At 46.8% G+C, this 27,985-nt stretch overlaps 1 protein-coding gene across 1 annotated transcript in view; it reads right to left on the reverse strand.

Annotated features, from left to right (window-relative positions):
* Window positions 1-2,120: 2,120 nt before the first annotated feature.
* LOC138748025 (microtubule-actin cross-linking factor 1-like) overlaps window positions 2,121-27,985 on the reverse strand; it is a 163,052-nt gene continuing 137,187 nt past the window's right edge. Inside the window, exons 5-7 of the mRNA XM_069907726.1 lie at window positions 4,007-4,143; window positions 2,492-2,545; window positions 2,121-2,319 (exon numbers count right to left, since the gene is read on the reverse strand). Of these exons, the coding sequence (XP_069763827.1) occupies window positions 2,121-2,319; window positions 2,492-2,545; window positions 4,007-4,143 (390 nt within the window). The remainder of the gene's footprint in view (window positions 2,320-2,491; window positions 2,546-4,006; window positions 4,144-27,985) is intronic.

Raw genomic sequence — 27,985 nt, forward strand, 5'->3', positions numbered from 1 at the left:
GACTACAGCATCCCTTCCAGTGTTCACTCTGGGTTGGTGGGAAGAGAAGTGTGGTGGGGAGGGAGGGGTGATGGGTAAGGAGGGGTTGGTGGGCAGGAAGGGGCGATGGGGAGGGAGGAGTTGATGGGGATGGAGGGGTGGTGGGGGGAGTGGGTGATGGGGAGGGAGGGGTGGTGGGGAGGGAGTGGTTGATGGGGAGGGAGGGGTTGATGGGGAGGGAGTGGTTGATGGGGAAGGAATGGTTGATGGGGTGGGAGGGGTGATGGGGAGGGAGGGGTTGATGAGGAGGGCAAGTTGACCAGTTGTTTGTTGTCTCCCGTGGGGCGAGGAGATGCAGTCCTCGTGCTGCATCTTTTGCCGCTTTGTCTGCAAATGCATTACCCACTGTGACAGGATCCTTACCCACTAGTTTGGGCGTCACATTTAATGACAGCCAGGGAATTGGAAAGGGAAATAGTTTCTATTAAGTTCAGGACAAAGAGTGAATTTTTGATTGCGGTTGTGAGGAATCCCCTGTATTGTCATAGAGCCCCAAATATTACGCCACCCCAAAGCATATCGGGTCGAATAGTTCTGCCTGCTGGGCAGAGGTGTGTGTCTGGAAGGTGGCTGCTTCAATGATTTTAGATGTCCCTTAAGTGACAGGATACCCAGAATTTTTTTTTTCGCAACTGGGCGAAAACACCCGAGTGCAGGTGTCATATCTGCTTTTACCTCCACATATGGCAGTTCATTCTCTCCGCACATCTCCTTCCTGCATTCTCATCTTCCACAAACCAGGTTTCTGCTGTTGGCATTGGTTTGTCCTTTAAATCAGGTCTTGTTCCTACGAGAAGTTTATTGCTGTGCAGACAGTTTTGTTCAGGGTTGTCCAGTTCCATTGGTGGTGGTGGGGTGGGGGGAGGGGGGGTGGGCGTTGAGTAAGACAGAAGGGTTGATCGTGGTGTAATTGTAAAAAGTCAAGTCGGAGTTTGACAGAAGTGAGATTTAGTAGCAGTTCAGCCTTGTAAGGTGTAAGGTGTTCACCTTACAACCTTGTGTAAGGTGTTCACCTTACAACCTTGTGTAAGGTGCCATGATTATGTCGATGTCAGCAGTGAAGCCATCCAGTGCTGTTTATAAACTTTAACTTGCTGATGGAACATGGTGTTTGGGCAACCGAAATCATGGCAGGTAAGGCAGGTTGAATCTGGGTGCATGAAGGGAGCCCCTGGGCTACGGGGTCTAGTTGAACAGAAAAATATACCACAAGTCTCCATACATTCCCACAATACTGTATCCGAACCACTGTCACACTTTCCTCTTTTAAGGTGACAAACAGCTAAAACTGACGGTCAAATAGCGGGCGTCCCACAGCCGGGGTAGAAACTGGGGATATTTTTAGTGCCTGAAAGGCACCATATGTTCAAATAGTTTAAAATTGACTTGGTTGAAACGCAACCAGCTGCCCTAAAACAATACCCAAGAGTCAGATAATATACTTCCAATGAAAACACTGTAGCTAATCTCAGCATAAGCCTTTGTTACAATATGCACTGTCTTGGATTCTTTGCCTGGTTCTTTTTCTCTCGGCAGGGACCCAGATCAACCTCATATGAGGGACCACAATGCGAAAGAGTTCGGGCTCAAGGGTCCCAAGGTGCACTGCTGCTCCGTCTGATGTCCCAGTGACCTTGTGGCCACTTACACCATACATAGTGATCTTCCCAGCGAGAGATTACCGACTCCGCCAATGTTATAGTTTAGTCCTGTCAAGGTACAAGAAGTACAACCAAACCACAAAGTCCAACACACAGAGAATTGATTTGAGTCCTGCTAGTGGGAATGAGCAGTAATTAGGGTTGGGTCGACAAGGTCACCTCCCCAGTACTGCTGAACCTCATTCAAAGTACAAGGTTACAGAATACAATATTGAAGACATTTTGGTGCATTTGATTAAGTGACCATTTCTTTGAGGGGATTGTTTCAAGCTGAGGTGTTACAGTCAGTGTTTTGTTATTTGTAAAGACAGGAAAATGGTTATCATAAAATTGGCTTTCTATAATGCAAAGATATGGATTCGTGGCAGACATGATCAAGAGGGGCCTTTATGATAGTGTGAGCCCAGCACTTGGCACATGTCAATGTTGCTTCCCCAGTGGTATAGTCATGATTTTGAACAGGGTTAGTTGAATTAAAGACACTGGAGCAAAGTCATCAGGGCCCTTGCTCTGCTCCCTCTGCAGGCTTTTGATGTTTCCACATTCTCTTTGACAAGCTTGTCGTGCCATCAGCTGTTTTTGGGCGGGAACCCATTTATGAATGGGCTGCATCTGACAGCTGGTTATGTGTAACAGCAGGGTATAGTGTTATTGTGCAGAGGACCATGAGCTGGCTTTATAGAAGAGGTGATAATCATTTAAAAGTCTGCTCTATCTTTCAGAATAGGGTTATAATTACATCTTAACTCTTATACCCAGCACATTCACTTCATTACATTGTCAACCAATACCACAGATCGGGTGGACAGTCAGAACCTTTGTCTTTACGATAATGATGTTCTATTCTAGAGGGCATGGAATGAAGATGAGAGAGGGGAGAGGATGGAAAGTTTAAAGGAGATGTGCAGGCAAAGTTTTGATTTTGTGAGAGCATGAACTGCCAGACGAAGAGGTAAAAGCAGATATGCACCCGTTTTATAAAGTTAACATTCCATATTTTATTAAAGGTTAAAATAGACATTTTAGACAATTATACACTTTCTATGCAGAGATGATAGGCACCATAATGTTCATGTTCTCAGTCAGGCAATGGAGATGCCCTAGGATGGGGCACTATAATGTTCTTCAATGAAGCAATGGTCTACATGGACAGCAGCACATTCTCCAGGTCACTGCCACCCGGTTCAAGATGTTTGTAATGAGAATCCACCATGGTCTTATCGGTGTATCCTCCTCCCATGCAATCCGAACTGGATGTTCTCTGGGATGACAGTGACCTGAACTCCCTGAGTCTTCCAGGATGATGGTGAAATCTTCATCCTCTTCTGCGATCATAGTCATTTTTTCAGTGGTGTGATGAGATGGCTAGTATATTGGGGAAATTTTATTTCCTCGATGCATGATCAGATGTGTCTGAAAGTAGTTGAAGATAGCTGATAATCAGGTAATCCATCAACTTGCCCACTGCACGATGTTTATATAGTGAATGGGGATTATGATGTGACTGAAAGCAGCCAATGAAAACCCAAAGAAAATCAAATCTCCTTTTAAGATGCAAAAGCTGCTTGATGTTGATATATTATTAGTTATATGTTTATAAGTTGAGGAAACCCCCAAAGAAAATCTCCTTTTAAGTTGTAAAAGCTGCCTGACCTTACAGTTCTACACGACGAGTAACTAGACTTTAGACATGGTACAGATATTCAAAGATGCACCATTCCTAGAACCATCTCACAATTCAAGCTCTGAAACAGGCAGCCTAGCCCTTCTAGTCCAGGCCAAACACTTTCTCTCTTTCTTAATATTTATTTAAAATCACAGAACAGAACATGAATTACTCCTTTCCAGTACATATTGTTACGGAGTCTAGAGGACCCCAAAATCCAGCAGCAATAGATAGGCACCACAGCACAGGGTTACTTAAACAAAAGTTGTTTTTAATTATATTTGGACAAGAAAAGAGAATTAAATTGTAACTGATTCCTGTGAGAAACCCAGCTTACTGATGACTTCATCTCACAGAGTCAGTGGGTGAAGTGAGAAAACCTTTTATTCAACACTCTTGCAAGATCAGGTCTCCTTCAGAGAAGGCGCTGATATACAACGACCTTTTTTTATGCATTTCTTTGTGTTCATAACCACTCCTTTGTTAATTTATTTGGCCATTTAACTGAGCAACTGTTTATTTAACCTATCAAAAGCTGTTCCACTCGTCGTCTTGAAGCCAGTCCTTGTTTAATTCTCCCATTCCCCTGATTTTGTAACCCCAACTCTTTATTTATTTTTATCTTTATTTGGTCAGATACTTTGTCATATGTTCCCGTTCCAATCTTTTTAATAGATCATTGTTGGGCGGTTTCAGTTGCCCCAATAATGACTCAGATAAAGTCAGAGGGGAACGATAGGCTTTATTGCACGAGAGACTGCTCGCCCGGGTCCAAGGCTAGGAATGAATGGGAAGGAGAAGGGACACAGTGGGAACAGGGGAATAGTGGGGAGCATTGGGGAATAGATAGCGAACTGTGGAGAATGGGGGAACAGTGGGGAACATAGTTCAACAGTGGGGAATGCAGAGAATAGTGGTCAAAATTGTGTAAAATTTTGGGAACAGAGAGAAACAGTGGGGAACAGTGGGGAACAGTGTGGGATCAGCTGGTTAAAATTGGGGAACATTGAAGAAATGTGAAAACAGTTTGGAGCAATGGGGTACAGAGTGGAACAGATGGCGAAATGTGGAGAACAGGGGAAGAGTGGGGAAAATTGGGAAACGGATTTGGAAAAGAGGGAAACAGTGGGGATCCATGGGGAACCGTGTGGAACTTGTTTGAAACAGCTGTGGAACAGAAGGAAACAGATAGCGAATAGTGGGGTACAGGGGAGGAGCAGTGGGAATAAGTGGAGCAATGGTGGGAAACTGTGGCACAAGAATGGGGACAGATGATGAACAGTGGAGAACCTGGGTAAATGTGGTTAACTGTGGGTAAAGTGGGGAACAGATTTGAAAATGAGGGGAATTGTGGGGGACAGTGTGAACATTGGTGAAGTGGTGGAAAATGCTTGGGCGTAGTGGAGAACTGGTGAAAAACCGATGGTGAACTGTGGTGAATATAGAGTCTATGTGGTGAACAGTGGGTAACGTGGGAAACAGCTGTGGAACAGTAGGGAACATGTGGGGAACAGTGGGAAAGAGGTGAGCAGCAGTGGGAAACAGTGGAGAAGTGATGTGCAACTGATGGAGAACTGTGGCGAACAGTGCGGACAGTGGTGAAATGGTGGTGAACTGCTGCGGAACTTTGGGGAACCGGGGAACAGTGGAGAACTTGGGGAAATGTGGCAGAAAGTGGGGAACAGATTGGGAAATTAGGGGAACAGTGGATAAAAGTGGGGAAATGTGGGGAACAGTGGAGAACAGTGGTGAAATGGGTGGGAACTGCTGGGGAACAGCAGGGATCTCTGGTTAACCTATTTTTAACGGATGATGTACAGTGTGGAAGAAATGGTGAACAGTTTGGAAGCGTGGGGAACACTGCAGAACAATGGGGAATGGAGGGGAATAGTGTGGAGCAGGTGGTAACTATTAGGAAATGGGAACAGTAGGTAACACTGCAGAATGGTGGAGAAAAGAGGGAACTAGTAGGGAGCAGGGGGAACAGAAGTGGAACTGATTGAATGCAGGGAGGAACTGTGGGGAACAGATGGGAAACTGCCGGGAAACAGTAGAAATTGGTGGGGAACAGTTGCAGAACAGGTGAAGAACAGTGGGATACAGCGAAGAAATGTGGAGAACAGTGGGGAATATGGGGAAAGTTGGGGAACTGGGGAACAGTGGGGAACTATAGGGAGCATAGGTAAACAGTGGGGAATAGTGAAGAACTAGGGATCAATTGAGAACAGAGGGGAATAATTCGTAACAGTGGGAACAGAACTTAAAAGGGGAGAGCAGTGGGGAAAAGATGGCTAATCGTAGGGAAGAGTAGTCAAAAGTTTGTGGCAGTTGGGGAACAGTGAGGAACATTGGAAATTATTTGGGGAATATGTCGGGAACAGCTGGTGGATAGGGTGCACTGAACATTAAGGAATGGAGAGAAAAGATTGGAACAGCAGTTGAAACTGCAGAACAGAGGAGAAAGGCGGAGAGCAGAGTGGAATAGGGCGGGAAACAGATGGGAGCACTGCACAACAGTGAAGAACAGAGGGGAGCAGTGGGGAACAGAACAGATCAGTGGGGAGCACTGTAGAACAGTGGGAAACAGGGTGATCAATGGAGAATGGGGTAACAGAGGGAAACAGTTCGGAAACAGCGGGAGAACAGTGGAGAACATTGAAGAAATGTGGGTATCAGTGGGGAACTGAGAGGAAGAGTGGGGAACAGTTGGAAACAGATTGCGGAATAATTAGGAAGAGTGGGGAACAATGGTGAACACTGGGATCTGAGGGTATCAGGCGAGAGCAGTGGGGATCAGATTATGAACCTTGGAGAATGTGTGGAACAGTGATCAAAAGAGTGTGACAGGTAGACAATAATGGGGAACAGTGGGAAACATTTAGGGACAGCTGGGGAGAAGTGGAGAATAGTGGGCAACAGATGGCAACATTGAGGAACAGATGGAACAGATGGGGAATTCGGAAAACTGCAGAATAGTGGTGAACAGGTTAATAGTGGGGAGCAGTGGGGAATGGATAGCAAAATGTGTAGCGGGGGTAGACTGGAGAAAAGTGGGGAGCAGTGCGGAACACTGTGGGACAGTGGAGAATGTGGGGAAGAGTGGTCAAATTGTCTAAAAGGTGGGGAACAAAGTGAAGCAGTGGGGAACAGTGTGGGATCAGCTGGTTAGAATTGGGGAACATTGAAGAACTGTGGAAAACAGTAGGGTGCAATTGCGTAGTGAGTGGAACAGATGGCGAACTGTGGAGAACGGGGGAACAGCGGGGAAAAGTGGGAAAAAAATTGGTAAATGAGGGAAATTGCATATCCATGGTGAACATTGTGGAACTTGTAGGAAACAGCTGTGGAACAGTGGGGAACAGGTGGGGAGCAGTGAGAAACAGTTGAGCAATGGTAGGGAATTGCTGCAGAAGTGTGAGAACATATGACGAACAGTGGAGAACCTGGGGAAGTGTGGGTAACTGTGGGGAAAGTGGGAAACAGATTGGGAAATGAAGGGAATATTTGGGATCCATGTGGAACAGTGGGGGAACATCGAGTCAGTGGGGAACTTATGAGAAAAAGCTGCTGAACCGTTGGAAACTGGTAGGGAACAGTTGGGGAACAGTTGGGGTACAGGTGAGGAGCAGTGCGAAACTAGAACAGATGGGAAACTGATAGATACCAGTTGGGAACATTGATTAAATGGTGGGCAACTGCTGGGGACCTCTTTTCTCCGCTGCTCCACAATATTCCCTAATGTTTCTTATCGTTTCCCCACATTTATCCACTGTTATCCAATGTTCCACCCGTTCTCCACAGTTCGCCAACTGTTCCCCACTGGTTCCCTCGGGGAGCACTGGGGAATGGTGGGAAACAGATGGCGAACAATCGAGAAAGGGTTAACAGGGAGAAACAGATCGGGAACAGCTGGAGATCGGTGGAGAACATTGAAGAAATAAGTGGGAAATAAGTAAACAGTGGGAAACAGTGAAGAACTGTCGGGATCAATGGGGAACAGAGGGGAATAATTCGTAACAGTGGGGAACATAGCGTAAAAGGGGATGGCGAATCATGGGAAAGAGTGGTCAAAAGTGTGTGGAAGGTGGGGAAAAGTGAGGAACATTGGAAAACATTGGGTGAACATCTCTGGAACAGCTCGTGGATAGAGCGCAACAGTGATTGAAGATTATGGAATGGAGAGAAAAAATGGGATCAGCAGGGAAAACTGCAGAACAGTGGAGAACAGCGTGGAACAAAGAGGAATAATAGGGAGCAGAGGGGAACAGAGTGTAATAGGGGGGAACAGATGGGAACAGTGCACAACAGTGTAGAACAGAGGGAAGAAGTTGGGAACAGAGCAGAAAGTGGGGAGCAATTTAGGAAACAGAAGGCGAACAGTCGAGAATGGGGTAACAGAGGGAAACAATTCGGAAACAGCTGGAGAACAGTGTGGAACTGACGAAATGAGGGGATCAGTGGGGAAATGAGAGGAACAGTGGGGAAGAGTTGGAAACAGATGGTGAAATAATGGGAAACAATGGTGAACACTGGGGATCTGAGGGTATCAGGCGAGAGCAGTGGGGAACAGATGGTGAACCGTTAAGAACGTGGGGAACAGTGGTCAAAAGTGTGTGACAGCTGGTGAGAAGGGGAGAATAGTGGGCAAAAGAAGGCAACAGATGGCAACATTGATAAACAGAGGTAAAAAATGGGAACTGGGGAAAACTGCAGAAAAGTGGTGAACAGAGGGAATTAGTGGGGAGCAGTGGGGAACAAAGTGGAATAGTGGAGAATGCAGTGAACAGTGGGTAACAGTGATCAAAAGTGTGCAACAGATGCCACAGATGGGGAACTGGGGAAAACTGGAGAAAAGTGGTGAACAGAGGGGAATAGTGGGGAGCAGAGTGGAATGCATACCGAACTGTGGAGTGGGGGTACAGTGCAGAAAAGTGGGGAGCAGTGGGGAACAGAATTGAACAGTGGGAAATATGGGGAACAGTGGTAAAAATTATGTAAAAGGTTGGGAACAGAGAAAAACAGTGGGGAACAGTGGGGAACAGTGTGGGATCAGCTGGTTAAAATTGGGTAACATTGAAGAACTGTGGAAAATAGTGTGGTGCAATGGCGTAGAGAGTGGAACAGATGGCGAACTGTGGAGAACGGGGTAAAAGTGGGAAACATATTGGGAAATGAGGGAAACAGTGGGTATCCATGGGGAACATTGTGGAAATTGTGGGAAACAGGTGTGGAACAGTAGGGAACAGATGGCGAACTGTGAGGAACAGGTGAGGAGCAGTGGGAAACTGGTGAAAAGATGGAGAACTGACAGTTACCAGTGGGGAACATTGATGAAATGGGGGTTGGGGGGGACTGCTGGGGAACATTTGAAACTTCTGGTGAACCTGATTTGACGAGGTGGGAAACAGTGAGAAACAAATGATGAACAGCTTGGAACCTTGGGACACACTGCCGAACAATGGTGAATGGAGGGGTATAGTGGGGAGCAGGCAGGAACAGATGTGGAAATGGTACCCACTGGTACCTATCAGTTCCCCATCTTTTCACCAGTTTCCCACTGCTCCTCACCTGTTCCTCACAGTTTGCCATATGTTCCCTACTGTTCCACAGCTGTTGCCTCTGTTACACACTTTTGATCACTTTTCACCACTTTTCTGCAGTTTTCCCCAGTTTCCCATCTTTTGCCTCTGTTCCTCAATGTTGCCATCTGTTGCCCACTATTCTCCACTTTTCCCATCTCTTCACCAAACGTTACACACTGCTCCTCCCTGTTACCACCTGTCACACTTTAAAGAAGGTTTAACAGTGATCAACTTTGACAGATATGGTGAACCCGGTTTCACAGTGGGAAGAAGGTTTAATATTGATGAACTGTGTCACATACTGTTACACTAGGTTCACAGTGGGGAAAATGTTAAACAGTGATTAACTGTTTCTGACAGTGTTACACCACGTTCACAGTGGGGAGAATGTTTAACAGTGATGAACTCTGTAAGGTACTGTGACCCCAGGATTAAGTGGGGAGAAAGTTTAACAGTGATTAACTGTGTCAGTTTCTGTTACACCAGGTTCGCAGTGGGGAGAACGTTTAACAGTGTGGAACTATGTCAGATGCTGTTACACCAAGTTCATAGTGGGTAGAAGGAGCTGCGATAGATAGTATTACACCAGGATCTCTGTGCGGAGAATGTTTAACTGTGATGAACTGTGTCAGAGACTGTTTCACAAGGCTCACAGAGGTGAGACGGTTTAACAGTGATGAAATTTGTCAGATTTTGTCACCCTAGTTTCACAGAGGGGAGGAAGTTTAACATTGATGAACTGTGTCACATACTGTGTTACACCAGGTTCGCAGTGGGGAGAAGGTTTAACAGTGATGAACTGTGTCAGATACTGTTACACCAGGTTCACAGTGGGGAGAAGTTTTAACAGTGATGAACTTTGTCAGATACTGTGACCCTAGTTTCACAAAGGGGAGAAGGTTTAACATTGATGAACTGTGTCACAGGCAATTAAACCAGGTTAACAGTGGGGAGAAGGTTCAACAGTGTTGAACTGCGTCACATACTCTTACAACAGTTTCTCAGTGGGGAGAATTTTTAACAGTGATGAACAGTGTCAGATAGTATTACACCAGGTTGACGGTGCGGAGATGGTTTAACTGTGATGAACCTTTTCAGATTCTGATTCACCAGGTTCCCGGTGCAGAGTTGGTTTAACAGTGATGAACCGTTTATGATACTGTTACAAAAGGTTCACAGTGGGGAGATGGTTTAACAGTGATGAACTGTGTCAGATTCTGCTTCACGAAGTTCACAGTGGGGAGAAGAATTAACAGTAATGAGCTGCGTCAGATAGTATGACACAAGGATCTCCGTGCTGAGAAGATTTAACCGTGATGAACTGTGTTGGATGTTGTTATACAATGCTCACAGTGGTGAGAAGGTTTATCAGTGATGAACTGTGGGGAGCACTGGGGAACAGTGGGAAACAGATGGCGATCAATGGAAAATGGGGTAACAGAGGGAAAAAGTTCGGGAATACCTGGAGAACAGTGGGGAACATTTACGAAATGAGGGGATCAGTGGGGAAATGAGAGGAACAGTGGGGAAGAGTTGGAAAGATATAGCGAAATAATGGGAAACAATGGTGAACACAGGGGATCTGAGGCTATCAGAGGAGAGCAGTGGGGATCAGATGGCAAAGCGTGGAGAACATGGGGTACAATGGTCAAAAGTGTGTGACAGGTGGACAATAATGGGGAAAAGTGGGAAAACTTTGGGAACAGCTGGGGAAAAGTGGAGAATACTGGGCAACAGATGGCAACATTGAGGAACAGAGGGAACAGATGGAGAACTGAGGAAAACTGCAGAAAAGTGGTAAACATGGAAATAGTTGTGAGCAGTGGGGAATGGATAGCGAACTGTGTAGCGGGGGTACAGTGGAGAAAAGTGGGGAGGAGTGCAGAACAGTGTGGGACAGTGGGGAATGTCGGGAAGAGTAGTGAAAACTGTCTAAAAGATGGGGAACAAAGAGAAGCAAAGGGGAACAGTGTGGGATCAGATGGTTAAAATTGGGGAACATCAAAGTGTGGTGCAATGGCGTAGAGAGTGGAACAGATGGCAAACTGTGGAGAACGGGGGAACAGTGGGGAAAAGTGGGAAACAGATTGGGAAATGAGGGAAACAATGGATATCCATGGTGAACACTGTGGAACTTGTGGGAAGCAGCTATGGAACAGTAGGGAACAAATGGCAAACAGTGGGGTACAGGAGGGGAGCAGTGGGAAACACTGGAGCAATGGTGTGGAAATGCTGCAGAAGAGTGAGGATAGATTATGAACAGTGGAGAACCTGGGGAAGTGTGGGTAACTGTGGGGAAAGTGAGGAACAGATTGGGAAATGAGGGCAACATTTGGGATCCATGGGGAACAGTGGGGGAACATCGAGTCAGTGGGGAACTTGGGAGAAAAAGCTGCGGATCCATTGGGAACTGGTGGGGAATAGTTGGGGAACAGTTGGGGTACAGGTGAGGAGCAGTGGGAAACAGTCGAACAGAGGGGGAACTGATAGATTCCAGTTGGGTACATTGATTAGATGGTGGGGAACTGCTGTGGTCCTCTTTTCTCCACTGCTCCACAATATTCCCCAATGTTTCTTATCATTTGCCCACATTTATCCACTTTTTTCCAATGTTCCACCCGTTTTCCATAGTTCGCCCACTGTTTCCCTCGGGGGGCAGTGGGGAACAGTGGGAAGCAGATGGTGAACAATTGAGAAAGGGGTAATAGAGAGAAACAGATCGGGAACATCTGTTGAACGGTGGAGAACATTGAAGAAATGTGGGGATCAGTGGTGAAATGTAGGCAGCATTGGGAAACAGAGGGAAACAGTGAAGAACTGTAGGGCTCAATGGGGAACAGTGGGGAATAATTCGTAACAGTGGGGAACAGAGCGTAAAAGGGGAGAGCAGTGGTGAACAGATGGGGAATCGTGGGAAAGAGTGTTCAGAAATGTGTGGAAGGTGGGGAACAGTGAGGAACATTGGAAAACATTTGGTGAACATCTCTGGAACAGCTCGTGGATAGAGCGCAACATGGATTGAACATTAAGGAATGGAGAGAAACGATGGGAACAGCAGGGAAAACTGCAGAACAGTGGAGAACAGCGGGGAACAAAGGCGAATAATGTGGATCAGAGGGGAACAGAGTGGAATAGTGGGGAACAGATGGGAACACTGCACAACAGTGAAGAACAGAGGGGACCAGTGGGGAACAGAACAGAACAGTGGGGAGCACTGGGGAACAGTGGGTAATAGATGGCGATCAATGGAGAATGGGGTAACAGAGGGAAACTGTCTGGGAACAGCTGGAGAACAGTGGGGAACATTAACGAAATGAGGGGATCAGTGGGGAAATGAGAGGAACAGTGGAGAAGAATTGGAAACATAGCAAAATAATGGGAAACAATGGTGAACACTGGGGATCTGAGAGTATCAGGCGAGAGCAGTTGGGAACACATGGTGAACCGTTAAGAACGTGGGGAACAGTGGTGAAAAGTGTGTGACAGCTGGGGAGAAGTGGAGAATAGTGGGCAACAGATGGCAACATTGAGGAACAGAGGGAACAGATGGGAAACTGGGGAAAACTGCAGAAAAGTGGTAAACAGGGGAATAGTGGGGAGCAGTGGGGAATAGATAGCGAACTGAGGGGAATGCAGGGAACAGTGGTCAAAATTGTGTTAAAGGTAGGGAACATTGATAAACAGTGGGGAAAAGTGGGGAACAGTGTGGGATCATCTGGTTAAAATTGCGGAGCATTGAAGAAATGTGGAAACAGTGTTGAGCAATGAGGTATAGAGTGGAACAGATGGCGAAATGTGGAGAACTGGGGAAGAGTGGGGAAAAGTGGGAAACAGATTGTGAAATGAGGGAAACAGTGGGGATCCATGGGGAACCGTGTGGTACTTGTCGGAAACAGCTGTGGAACAGTAGGGAACAGATGGCAAACAGTGGGGAACAGGTGAGCAGCAGTGGGAAACTGGAGAACAGATGCGGAACTGATAGGTACCAGTGGGGAACATTGGTGAAATGGGGTGGGGATATCTGCTGGGGAACAGTGGGGACTTCTGGTGAACCTGTTTTGAACAGGTGGGAATCAGTGAGAAACAAATGGTGAACAAGGTGGAACCTTGGGGAACACTGTAGAACAATGGTGAATGGAGCGGTATAGTGGGGAGGAGGCAGGAGCATATGTGGAATTGATGGAGAACAGTGGGGAACAGAGGGGAATGATGTGGAACAGTGGAACTCAGAGAATATCAGGGGAGAACAGTGGTTTACAGATGGTGAACAGTGGAGAAAATGTGGAAACAGATTGGGAAATTAGGAAAAAAATGGGGATCTATTGGGAACCGTGTGGAACTTGTGGGAAACAACAGTGGAACCGTAGGGAACAGATGTTGAACAGTGGGGAACAGGTGAGCAGCAGTGGGAAACATTGGAGCAATGGTGGGAAACTGTGGCACAAGAATGGGGACAGATGACGAACTGTGGAGAATCTGGGGAAATGTGGTTAACTTTGGGGAAAGTGGGGAACAGAATGGAAAATTAGGGGAATTGTGCGGGACAGTGTGCACAGGGGTAAACTGATGGAAAATGATTGGCGTAGTGGGGAACTGGTGAAAAACCGATGGTGAACTGTGGTGAATATTGGGCATTATTGAGTCTATGTGGGGAACAGTGGGGAATGTGGGAAACAGCTGTGGAACAGTAGGGAACATGTGGGGAACAGTGGAAAAGAGGTGAACAGCAGTGGGAAACAGTGGAGAAGAGATTTGCAACCGATGGAGAACTCTGTCGAACAGTGCGGAACAGTGGTGAAATGGTGGTGAAATGCTGCGGAACTGTGGTGAACCGGGGAACAGTTGAGAACTTGTGGAAAATATGGCAGAAAGTGGGGAACAGATTGGGAAATGAGGGGAACAGAGGAGAACAGTGGGGAAATGTGGGGAACAGTGGAGAAGAGTGGTGAAATAGGTGGGAACTGCTGGGGAACTGCAGGGACCTCTGGTTAACATATTTTGAACGGATGGGGTACAGTGTGGAAGAAATGGTGAACAGTTTGGAAGCGTGGGGAACACTGCAGAACAATGCAGAATGGAGGGGAATAGTGTAGAGCAGGCGGTAACAATTAGAAAATGGGAACAGTAGGGAACACTGCAGAATGGTGGAGAAAAGAGGGAAACAGTAGGGAGCAGTGGAAACAGATGTGGAACTGATTGGATGCAGGGAGGATGTGTGGGGAACAGATGAGAAACTGCTGGGAAACAGTAGAAATTGGTGGGGAACAGTTGCACAACAGGTGAAGAACAATGGGATACAGCAAAGCAATGTGGAGAACAGTGGAGAATATGGGGAATGTTGGGGAACTGGGGAACAGTGGGGAACTGTAGGGAGCATAGGTAAACAGTGGGGAATAGCGAAGAACTAGAGATAAATTGAAAACAGAGGGGAATAATTCGTAACAGTGGGAACAGAACGTAAATGGGGAGAACAATGGGGAACAGATGGGGGAAGAGTGGTCAAAATTGTGTGGCAGGTGGAGAACAGTGAGTAACATTGGAAAACATTTGGTGAACATCTCGGGAACATCTGGTGGATAGGGTACTCTGAACATTAAGGAATGAAGAGAAAAGATTGGAACAGCAGTTGAAACTGCAGAATAGTGGACAACAGCGGGGCACAGAATGGAATAAGGGTAAACAGATGGGAACACTGCACAACAGTGAAGAACAGACGGGAGCAGTGGGGAACAGAACAGAACAGTGGGGAGCACTGGGGAACAGTGGGAAACAGATGGCGATCAATGGAGAATGGGATAACAGAGGAAAAAGGTTCGGGAACAGCTGGAGAACAGTGAAGAACATTGAAGAAATGTGGGGATCAGTGGGGAACTGAGAGGAAGAGTGGGGACCAGTTGGAAACAGATTTCGGAATAATGGGGAAGAGTGGGGAAAAATGGTGAAAACTGGGGATCAGAGCGTATCAGGAGAGAGCAGTGAGCATCAGATGGTGAACCATCAAGAACGTAGGGAACAGTGGTCAAAAGAGTGTTACAGGTGGACAATAGTGGGGAACAGTGGTAAACCCTTGGGGACAGCTGGGGAAAAGTGGAGAATAGTGGGCAACAAATGGCAACATTGAGGAACAGAGGGAACAGATGATGAACTGGGGAAAACTGCAGAAATGTAGTGAACAGGTAATAGTGGGGAGCAGTGCGGAATGGTTAGCGAACTGTGTAGCGGGGTACAGTGGAGAAAAGTGAGGAGGAGTGCGGAATGGTGTGGGACAGTGGGGAATGTGGGGAAGAGTGGTGAAAATTGTCTAAAAGGTGGGGAACAAAGAGAAGCAGTGGGGAACAGTGTGGGATCAGCTGGTTAAAATTGGGGAACATTGAAGAACTGTGGAAAACAGTGTGGTGCAATGGCTTAGAGTGTGGAACAGATGGCGAACTGTGGAGAATGGGGGAACAGTGGGAAAAGTGGGAAACAGATTGAGAAATGAGAGAAACAGTGGATATCCATGGTGAACATTGTGGAACATGTGGGAAACAGCTGTGGAACAGTAGGGAACAGATGGCAAACAGTGGGGAACAGGTGGGGAGCAGTGGGAAACTGTGGAGAATTGGTGGGGAAATGCTGCAGAAGAGAGAAGACAGATTATGAACTGTGGAGAACCTGGGGAAATGTGGGTAACTATGGGGAAAGTGGGGAACAGATTGGGAAATGAGGGGAACATTTGGGATCCATGGGGAACAGTGGGGGAACATCGAGTCAGTGGGGCAATTGGGAGAAAATGCTGCGGAACCGTTGGGTACTGGTGGGGAACAGCTGGGGCAAAGTTGGGGTACAGGTGAGGAGCAGTGGAAAAATGTAGAATAGATGGGGAACTGATAGATACCAGTTGGGTACATTGATTAAATGGTGGGGAACTCCTGGGGACCTCTTTTCTCCACTGCTCCACAATATTTTCGAATATTTCTAATCGTTTAACATATAACATAACAATTACAGCACGGAAACAGGCCATTAGGCCCTTCTAGTCTGCACCGAACCAAACACCCCTTTCTAGTCCCACCTCCCTGCACAATGCCCATAACCCTCCATCTTCTTCTCATCCATATACCTGTCCAACCTTTTCTTAAATAATACAATTGACTCCGCCGCCACTATTTCTCACGGAAGATCATTCCACACGGCTACCACTCTCTGAGTAAAGAAGTTCCCCCTCATGTTACCTCTAAACCTCTGCCCCTTAATTCTTAACTCTTGTTTTAATCTTTCCTCCTCTTAACGGAAATAGTCTATCCACATCCACTCTGTCTATCCCTTTCATAATCTGAAATACTTCTATCAAATCCCCTCTCAACCTTCTACGCTCCAAAGAATAAAGACCTAATCTGTCCAATCTCTCCCTATACTCTAGATGCTTAAACCCAGGTAACATTCTGGTAAACCTTCTCTGCACTCTCTCCACTCTGTTTATATCCTTCCTATAATTAGGCGACCAGAACTGCACACAGAACTCCAAATTAGGCCGCACCAACGTCTTATACAATCTCAACATCACCTCCCAACTCCTATATTCCATGCAATGATTGATAAAGGCCAGCATACTAAAAGCCTTCTTCGCCACTCTATTCACGTGAGTTTCTACCTTCAGGGAACGATGTACCGTTACTCCTAAATCTTTCTGCTCTTCTGTATTCCTCAATGCTCTCCCATTTACCACGTATGTCCTATTCTGATTCTTCTTACCAAAATGAAGCGCCTCACACTTATCAGCATTAAATTCCATCTGCCATTTTTCAGCCCACTTTTCTAAGCAGCCCAAATCCCTCTGCAATCCTTGAAAACCTTCTTCATTATCCACTATTCCACCTATCTTAGTATCGTCTGCATATTTACTAATCCAATTCACCACTCCATCATCTAGAACATTAATGTATATAACGAAGAACAAAGGGCCCAATACAGATCCTGGAGGCACACCACTGGTCACCGGCCTCCAACCTGACAGACAATTATCCACTACCACTCTCTGGCCTCTCCCTTTCAGCCAATGTTCAATCCATTTGACTATCTTAAAATTTATACCTAAAGACTGCACCTTCCTAACTAACCTTCCATGTGGTACCTTATCGAAGGCCATTAGACAACAGCCACTGCGCTACCCTCATCCACATTCCTAGTCACTTCTTCAAAAAATTCAATCAGATTGGTCAAACATGACCTTCCTCCCACAAATCCATGTTGAGTGCTCCTGATCAGACCCTGTCTATCCAGATGTTTATAAGTACTATCTCTAAGAATTTTCTCCATTTATTTACCTACCACAGACATCAAACATTTATCCAGTCTTATCAAATGTTCCACCCGTACTCCATAGTTCGCCACATGTTCCCCACTGTTTCCCTCGGGGAGCACTGGGGAACGGTGGGAAACAGATGTCGAACAATCAAGAAAGTGGTAACAGAGAGAAACAGATCGGGAACAGCTGGAGAACGGTGGAGAACATTGAAGAAATGTGGGAATCAGTGGCGAAATATAGGCAGGATTGGTAAACAGTGGGAAACAGTGAAGAACTGTAGGGATCAATGGGGAACAGAGGGGAATAATTCGTAACAGTGGGGAACAGAGCGTAAAAGGGGAGAGCAGTGGTGAACAGATGGCGAATCGTGGGAAAGAGTGTTAAAAAGTGTGTTGAAGGTGGGGAACAGTGAGGAACATTGGAAAACATTTGGTGAACATCTCGGGAACAGCTCGTGGATAGAGCGCAACAGAGATTGAACATTAAGGAATGGAGAGAAAAAATGGGAACAGCAGTGAAAACTGCAGAACAGTGGAGAACAGCGGGGAACAAAGGAGAATAATGGGGAGCAGAGTGGAACAGAGTGGAATAGTCGGAACAGATGGGAACAGTGCACAACTGTGTAGAACAGAGGCAAAAAGTGGGGAACAGAGTTGAACAGTTGGGAGCTAGGTAGGAAACAGATGGCGAACAGTCGAGAATGGGGTAACAGAACAAAACAATTTGGAAACAGCTGGAGAACAGTGGGGAACATTGATGAAATGAGGGGATCAGTGGGGAAATGAGAGGAACAGTGGGGAAGGGCTGGAAATAATGGGAAACAATGGTGAACACTGGGGATCTGAGGGTAACTGGCGAGAGCAGTGGGGAACAGATGGTGAACCGTTAAGAACGTGGGGAACAGTGGTCAAAAGTGTGTGACAGCTGGGGAGAAGTGGAGAATAGTGGGCAACAGAAGGAAACAGATGGCAACATTGACGAACAGAGGGAACAGATTGGGAACCTGGGAAAACTGCAGAAAAGTGGTGAACAGGGGAATAGTTGGGAGCAGTGGGGAATAGATAGTGAACAGTGGGGAATGCAGGGAACAGTGGTCAAACTTGTGTGAAATGTGGGGAACAAAGAGAAACAGTGGAGAACAGTGGGGAAGGGTGTGGGATCAGCTGGTTAAAATTGCGGAACATTGAAGAAATGTGGAAACAGTGTGGAGCAATGGGGTACAGAGTGGAACAGATGGCGAAATGTGCAGAACTGGGGAAGAGTGGGGAAAAGTTGGAAACAGATTGGGAAATGAGGTTAACAGTGGGGATCCATTGGGAACCGTGTGGAACTTGTGGCAAACAGCTGTGGAAGAGTAGGGAACAGATTGCGAACAGTGGGGAACAGCTGAGGAGCAGTGGGAAACTGGAGAACAGATGGGGTAACAGAGAGAAACAGATGGGGAACAGCTGGAGATCGGAGGAGAAGATTGAGGAAATGTGGGGATCAGTGGTGAAATGTAGGCAGCATTGGTAAACTGGGAAACTGAAGAACCACTCTTCCCTACGATTCGCCATCTGTTCGCCACTGTTCTTCCCTTTTACGTTCTTTTCCCACTTTTACAAATTATTCCCCTCTGTTCTCAATTTATCCCTAGTTCTTCGCTATTCCCCACTGTTTACCTATGCTCCCTACAGTTATCCACTGTTCCCCAGTTCCACAACTTTCCCCATATTCCCCCCTGTTTCCCACATTTCATCGCTCTATCCCACTATTCTTCGACTGTACTGCAACTGTTCCCCACCAATTTCTACTGTTTCCCAGCAGTTTCCCATCTGTTCCCGACAGTTCCTCCCTGCATCCAATCAGTTCCACATCTGTTCCCCCTGTTCCCTATTTGTTCTCTCTTTTCTCCACCATTCTGCAGTGTTGCCTACTGTTCCCATTTTCTAATTGTTACCGCCTGCTCCATACTATTCTCCTCCATTCTGCATTGTTCTGCAGTATTCCCCACGCTTCCAAACTGTTCACCATTTCTTCCACACTGTGCCCCATCCGTTCAAAATAGGTTAACCAGAGGTCCATGCTGTTCCCCAGCAGGTCCTACCCATTTCACCACTGTTCTCCACTGTTCCCAACATTTCCCCACTGTTCTCCACTGTTCCCCTCTTTTCACAATCTGTTCCCCTCTTTCTGCCACATTTTCCCAAGTTCTCCACTGTTCCCCGGTTCCCCACAGTTCCGCAGCAGTTCACCACCATTTCACCACTGTTCCGCACTGTTCACCACAGTTCTCCATGAGTTGCGCATCTCTTCTCCACTGTTACCCACTGCTGCTCACCTCTTTCATACTGTTCCCCACATGTTCCCTACTGTTCCACACCTGTTTCCAACGTTACCCACTGTTCCCCACATAGATTCAATAATGCCCAATATTCACCCCAGTTCCCCATCGGTTTTTCACCAGTTCCCCACTACGCCAATCATTTTCTACCAGTTTCCCACTGATCACTCTGTCCCCCACAATTCCCCTCATTTTCCAATCTGTTCCCCACTTTCCCCACAGTCAACCACATTTCCCCAGGTTCTCCATTATTCGTCATCTGTCCCCACTCTTCTGCAGCAGATCCCCGCCTTTGCTCCACTCTTTCCCACTGCTCCTTACAAGTTCCCCACTGTTCAACATCTGTTCCCTACTGTTCCACTGTTGTTTCCACAAGTTCTACACGGTTCCCCATGGATCCCCACTGTTTCCCTCATTTCCCAATCTGTTTCCAACTTCTCCCCACTCTTCCCCCTTTCTCCTCATTTCGCCATCTGTTGCACTCTGTACCCCATTGCTCCACATTGTTATAACATTTCTTCAATATTCCACGATTTTAACCAGCTGATCCCACAATGTTCCCCACCGTTCCCCACTCTTTCTCTCTGTTTCCCACCTTTCACACAAGTTGGACCACTGTTCCCCTGTTCCCCTGTTCACCATATTTCTGCAGTTTTCCCCAGTTCCCCATCAGTTCCCTCTGTTCATCAATGTTGCCATCTGTAGCCTTCTGTTGCCACTATTCTCCACTTCTCCTCAGCTGTCACACACTTTTGACCACTGTTCCCCACGTTCTTAACGGTTCACAATCTGTTCCCCATTGCTCTCGCCTGATACCCTCATATCCCCAGTGTTCACCATTGTCTCCCATTATTTCACTATCTGTTTCCAACTCTTCCCCACTGTTCCTCTCATTTCCCCACTGATCTCCTCATTTCGTCAATGTTCCCCACTGTTCTCCAGCTGTTTCCGAATTGTGTCCCACTGTTAACCCATTCTCGATTGTTCACCAACTGTTTCCTACATTGCTCGTCACTGTTCTGCCCTATTCCCCACTTCTCCCCTCTCTTCTACACTGTTGTGAAGTGTTCCCATCTGTTCCCCCCTATTCCACTCTGTTCCCCTCTGCTCCCCATTATTCCCCTTTGTTCCCCGCTGTTCTCCACTGTTCTGCAGTTTTCCCTGCTGTTCCCATCGTTTCTCTCCATTCTTTAATGTTCAATCTCTGTTGCGCTCTATCCACGAGCTGTTCCCGAGATGTTCACCAAATGTTTTCCAATGTTCCTCACTCTTCCCCACCTGACACACACTTTTAACCACTCTTCCCCTTTTATGCTCTGTTCCCTACTGTTACGAATTATTCACTGTTCCCCATTGTTTACCAATGGTCCCTTCAGTTCCCGACTGTTCCGCAGTTCCCCACCTTTCCCCATATTGCCCACTGTTCCCCACTGTTCTTCACCTGTTCTTCAACTGTTCCCCATCAATCTCCACTGTTTCCCAGCAGTTTCCCACCTGTTCCCCACAGTTCCTCCCTGCATTCAATCAGTTCCACATCTGTTCTCCTGCTCCCAACTCTTTCCCTCTTTTCTCCACCATTCTGCAGTGTTCCCTACTCTTCCCATTTCCTAATTGTTACCGCCTGCTCCACACTATTCCCCTCCATTCCCCATTGTTCTGCAGTGTTCCCCACGCTTCCAAACTGTTCACTATTTCTTCCACACTGTACCCCATCCGTTCAAATTGGTTAACCAGAGGTCCCCGCGGTTCCCCAGCAGTACACCCACATTTCACCACTATTCTCCACTGTTCTCCACATTTCCTCACTGTTCTCCACTGTTCACAAGTCCCCACAGTTCCGCAGCAGTTCATCACCATTTCACCACTGTACCGCACTGTTCGCCACAGTTCCCCACCGTTCACCTCTGTTCCCCTCATTTCCCAATCTGTTCCCCAGTTTCTGCCACATCTCCCCAAGTTCTCCACTGTTCACCTGTCCCCACAGTTCCGCAGCAGTTCACCACCATTTCACCAGTTCCGCACTGTTCACCACAGTTCTCCAGCAGTTGCGCATCTCTTCTCCACTGTTTCCCTACTGCTTCACAGCTGTTTCCCACATTCCCCACTGTTCTCCAAACAAAATCTATAATGCCCACTATTCACCACAGTTCACCATCGGTTTTCCACCAGTTCCCCACTACGCCCAAGCATTTTCCACCAGTTCCCCACTGTTCACACTATCCCCCATAATTCCCCTAATGTTGCAACCTGTTCCCCACTTTCCCCACCATTATCCACATTTCCCCAGGTTCTCCACTGTTCGTCCCCACTCTTATGCAGCAGTTCCCACCATTGCTCCACTCTTTCCCACTGCTCCTCACCTGTTCCCCACTGTTCCCTGTGGATCCCAAATGTTTCCCTCATTTCCCAATCTGTTTCCCACATTTCCCCACTGTTCCCCCATTCTAAACAGTTTGCTATCTGTTCTCCACCACTCTCCAATATTATTCACTTCTGTCCTCCACTGTTTCGCAGATTTTCCCACTTTCCCCCATCTGTTCCCTCAGTTCCTCATTGTTCTCCCTTACCCTCCACTATTCCCCTGCATTTCCCAATTGTCTGCAGTCTTCCCCACTCTTTCACACTCTTCCCTATTTGTTCTTCACTGTTCCACTCCTGTTCAAAACAGTTTATCCAGAAGGCCTCGCTGTTCCCCAGCAGTTCCCCAACATTTCACTACTGTTGCCTAATGTTCACCATTAGTTCCCCATCTGTTCCCCACTGTTCCACACCTGTTCCTCTTTCCTAATGGTTTCCCCTGCTTCACACTCTTCACCACACTTCACCATCAGTTTCCCACCAGTTCCCCACTGCATCCAAGCAGTTTTGCACCAGTTCCCCAACTTTCACACTGTTCCCCACAATTCACCACATTTCCCAATCTGTTCCCCACTTTCCCCACTGTTACCCATATTTCCGCAGGTGCTCCACTGTTCGTCATCTGTCCCCACTCTTCTGCAGCATTTCCCCGCAATTACTCCACTGTTTCCCACTGCTCCCCGCCTGTTCACCAGTGTTCGCCATCTGTTCCCTACTGTTCCACAGCTGATTCCCAAAAGTTCCATAATGTTCCCCATGGATAACCACTGTTTCCCTCATTTCCCAATATATTTGCCACTTTTCCCCACTGTTCCCCCATTCTCCACAGTCCGCCATCTGTTCCACTCTCTATGCTATTGCACCACACTGTTTTCCACGGTTCTTCAAAGTTCCCCAATTTTAACCAGCTGATCCCACACAGTTCCCCACTGTTTCTCTCTGTATCCCACCTTTTACACAATTTTTACCACTGTTCCCCACATTCCCGTCTGTTCCACTCTGTTCCCCACTGCTCCCCACTATTCCCCTCTCTTCACCACTTCTCTGCAGTTTTCCCCAGTTTCCCATCTGTTCCCTCTGTTCCTCAATGTTGCCATCTGTTGCCCACTATTCTCCACTTTTCCCCAGCTGTCCCCAAGGGTTTCCCACTGTTCCCCACTATTATCCACCTGGCACACTCTTTTGACCACTGTTCCCCATGTTCTTCACGGTTCACCATCTGATACCCATTGCTCTCGCCTGATACCCTCTGATCATCAATGTTCACCGTTATTCCTCACTCTTCCCCATTATTTTGCAATCTGTTTCCAACTGTTCCCAACTGTTCCTCTCAGTTTCCCACTGATTCCCACATTTCGTCAAAGTTCTCCACCGTCGTCCATCTGCTCCCGAACTGTTTCCCTCTGTTACCCCATTCTCCATTCTTCGACATCTGTTTACCACTGTTCCCCAGTGCACCCCATTGGTCTCCTCTGTTCCCCTCTGCTCCCCACTATTCCTCTCTGTTCACCAATTTTCTGCAGTTTCCCCACAGTTCCCCATCTATTCCCACTGTTCTTTAATGTTCCGCTCTGTTGCCCAATATTCTCCATTTTTCCCCATCTCTTCCCCAAGCGTTTGACCACTGTTCCTCTGCCCACCTGTCAAACTCTTTTGAGCACTGTTCCCCATGTTCTCCACGGTTCACCATCTGTTAATGACTGCTCTCCCCGATACTCTCTGAACCATACTGCTCCTCATTATTCCCCTCTATTCCCTACTGTCTTCCATCAGTTCCACATCTGTTCCTGCCTGCTCCCCACTATTATCCTCCATTCCCCATTGTTCTGCAATGATCCCACGGTTCCACTCTGTTCAGGATTTGTTTCTCACAGTTCCCCACCTGTTCAAAACAGGTTCACCAGAGGACCCCACTGGACCCCAGCAGTTCCCAACCATTTGATCAATGTACCAGACTGGTATCTATCAGTTCCCCATCTGTTCTACAGTTTCCCACAGCTCCTCATCTGTTCCCCAACTCTTCCCCAACTGCTCCCCTCCAGTTCCCAAAGGTTCCGCAGCATTTTCTCAAAAGTTCCCCACTGAAACTCGATGTTCCCCCACTGTTCCCCATGGATCCCAAATCTGTTTCCCACTTCTCCCCACTTTTCACCCATTCTAAACAGTTCGTTATCTGTTCTCCACTTATATTCACTTCTGTCCCCCACTGTTTCGCAGTTTTTCCCACTTGTCCCCATCTGTTCCCTCAGTTCCTCATTGTTTGCCCCTACTCCCCTCTATTCCCATCCATTCCCCAATGTTCTGCAGCGTACCGCACGCTTCCAATCTGTTCGCCATTTCTTCTTCACTATTCCCCACCTGTTCAAAACAGGTTATCCAGAAGTCCCCGCTGTTCCCCAGCAGTTCCCCACCATTTCACCACTGTTCCCTACTGTTCCCCACACTTCCCCACTGTTCACCATTAGTGCCCCATCTGTTCTTCACTGTTCCACACCTGTTTCTCTTTCCTCATTGTTCCCACTGCTCCCCACCATTTCTCCACGCTTCCCCACTATTCACCACAGTTCACCATCGATTTCCCACCAGTTCCCCACTGCACCCAAGCATTTTCCACAAGTTCCCCACAGTTCACACTTTCCCCTACAATTCCCCTCATTTCCAAATCTGTTCTCCACTTTCCCCACAGTTAACCACATTTCCCCAGGTTCTCAACTGTTCGTCATCTGTCCCCACTATTCTGCAGCAGTTCCCCACCATTGCTCCACTCTTTCCCACTGCTCCTCACCTGTTCCCCACTGTTCGCCATCTGTTCCCTATCATTCCACTGCTGCTTCCCACAAGCTCCACACGGTTCCCCATGGATCCCCACTGTTTCCCTCATTTCCCAAACTGTTTCCGCATGTTCTCGACTCTTCACAATCTTTAAACCACTGCTCTACCCTGATACTCTCTGAGCCCCACTCTTCCACATTATTCCACTCTGTTCCAAACTGTTCTCCATCAGTTCCACATCTGTTCCTGCCTGCTCCCCACTATACCCCTCCATTCAACATTGCTTGCAGTGTTCCCCAAGGTTCCACTGTGTTCACCATTTGTTTTTCACTGATTCCTATTTGTTCAAAACAGGTTCACCAGAAGTCCCCACTGTTCCCCAGCAGTCCCCCCCCCCATCCGATTTCGCCAATGATCCCCACTGGTACCTATCAGTTTCCCCATCCGTTCTCCAGTTTCCCACTGCTCCTCAACTGTTCCCCACTGTTCGCCATTTGTTCAGTATTGTTCCACAGCTGTTTCCCACAAGTTCCACACGGTTCCCCATGGATCCTCACTGTTTCCCTCATTTCCCAATCTGTTTACCACATTTCCCGACTCTTGCCCCGTTCTCCACATTTCGCCATCTGTTCCACTCTGTACCCCATTGCTCCACACTGCTTCCACATTTCTTCAATGTTCCGCTATTTTAACCAGCTGTTCTCACACTGTTCCCCACTGTTCCCCACTGTTTCTCTCTGTTCCCCACGTTTCACACAATTTTGAGCACTGTTCCCTGCATTCCCACTGTTCGCTGTCTATTCCCTACTCTTCCCCACTTTTCCACTGTTCACCACATTTCTGAAGAATTCCCCGGATCCCCATCTTTTCCCTCTGTTCCTCAATGTTGCCATCTGTTGCCTTCTGTTGCCCACTATACTCGACCTCCCAAGATGTCACACACTTTTGACCCCTGTTCCCCACGTTCTTAACGGTTCACCATCTGTTCCACACTGCTCTCGCCTGATACCCTCAGATCCCCAGTGTTCACCATTGTTTCCCATTATTTCGCTATCTGTTTCCAACTCTTCCCCAGTTCCTAAGGAATGGAGAGAAAAGATGGGAACAGCAGGGAAAATTGCAGGACAGTGGAGAACAGCGTGGAACAAAGGGGAATAATGGGGAGCAAAGGGGAATAGAGTGGAATAGGGGGGAAACAGAGGTGAACACTGCACAACAGTGTAGAAAAGAGGGGAGAAGTGGGGAACAGAGCAGAACAGTGTGGAGCAATGGGGAACAGTAGGAAACAGATGGCGAACAGTCGAGAATGGGGTAACAGAGGGAAACAATTCGGAAACAGCTGGAGAACATTGGGGAACATTGACGAAATGAGGGGATCAGTGGGGAAATGAGGATCTCTGTGCGGAGAAGGTTTAACAGTGATGAACTTGTCAGATAATGTGACCCCAGTTTCAGAGTGGGGAGAAGGTTTAACATTGATGAACTGTGTCACATACTGTTACACCAGGTTCACAGTGGGGAGATATTTTAACAGTAATAAACTACTTCAGATACTGTTACACCAGGTTCACGGTGCGAAGAAGGTTTAACAGTGATGAACTGTGTCAGTTACTGTTACACTAAGTTCACATTGGGGAGAAGGATTAACAGTGATGAGCTGTGTCAGATAATATTACATCAGGTTCTCTGTGCGGAGAGGGTTAAACAATGGTTAACTGTGTCAGATACTGTTACACCAGGTTAACAGTGGGGAGAAGTTTTAACAGTGATGAACTGTGACTCCAGGTGCAAATTCAGGAGAATGATTAACATTGGTAAACTGTGTCAGATGCAGTGACCTCAGTTTCACAGTGCAGAGAAGGTTTAACAATGATGAACTTAGTCAGATACTGCTACACTAGGTTTCCAGTGTGGTGAATGTATAATAGTGATGAACGGTGTCAGATACTGTTACTCCAGGCTCACAGTTTGGAGAAGGATTAACAGTGATGAACTGTTTAAGATACTGTTACACCAGGTTCACTGTGGGGAGGTTTAACACTAATGAACTATTTCAGGCAGTGTAACACAAGGTTTATTGTGCGGAGAAGGTTTAATAGTGATGAACTGTGTGCGATAATGTTACAGTAAGTTCACAGTGGGGAAGAAGATTAACAGTGATGAGCTGTGTCAGATAATATTACATCTTGTTCTCTGTGTGGAGAAGGTTAAACAGTGATTAACTGTGTCGGATACTGTTACACCCAGTTCACAGTGGGGAGAAAGGTTAATAGTGATGAACTGCGTCAGAGACTGTTACACGAGATTCAATGTGGGGAGAATGTTTAACAGTGATGAACTGTGTCTGATACTGTGACCTCAGTTTCACAGTGCGGAGAAGGTTTAACAGTGATGAACTTAGTCAGATACTTTTACACTAGGTTTACAGTGGGGTGAATGTATAATAATGATGAACGGTGTCAGGTACAGTTACACCAGGCTCACAGTTTGGAGAAGGTTTAACAGTGATCAACTGTTTAAGATACTGTTACACTAGGTTCACTCTTGGGAGAATGTTTGACAGTGATGAACTTTGTCTGATACTGTGACCCCAGTTTCACAGTTGGGAGAATGTTTAACATTGATGAACTGTGTCAAATACTGTTCCACCAGGTTCACAGTGGGGAGAAGTATTAACAGTGATGAACTGTGTCAGTTACTGTTACATTAAGTTCACAGTGGGGAGAAGGATTAACAGTGATGAGCTGTGTCAGATAATATTACATCTGGTTCTCTGTGCGGATAAATTAAAAAGTGATTAACTGTGTCGGATACTGTTACACCAGGTTCACTGTAGGGAGAGGGCTTAACAGTGATGAACTGTGACTCCAGGTGCAAATTCGGGAGAATGTTGAACAGTGGTAAACTGTGTCAGATGCAGTTACCTCAGTTTCACATTGCAGAGAAGATTTAACAATGATGAACTTAGTCAGATACTGCTACACAAGGTTTACAGTGGGGTGAATGTATAATAGTGATGAACGGTGTCAGAATCTGTTACACCAGGTTCACTGTGGGGAGGTTTAACACTAATGAACTATTTCAGGCACTGTAACACAAGGTTTACTGTGCGGAGAAGGGTTAATAGTGATGAACTGTGTGTGATAATGTTACACTAAGTTCACAGTGTGGAGAAGGATTAACAGTGATTAGCTGTGTCAGATAATATTACATCTTGTTCTCTGTGCGGAGAAGGTTAAACAGTGATTAACTGTGTCGGGTACTGTTACACCCAGTTCACCGTGGGGAGACAGTTTA

The sequence above is a fragment of the Narcine bancroftii genome, chromosome 13, assembly GCF_036971445.1.
Source record: "Narcine bancroftii isolate sNarBan1 chromosome 13, sNarBan1.hap1, whole genome shotgun sequence".
NCBI classification, from domain to species: Eukaryota; Metazoa; Chordata; class Chondrichthyes; order Torpediniformes; family Narcinidae; genus Narcine; species Narcine bancroftii.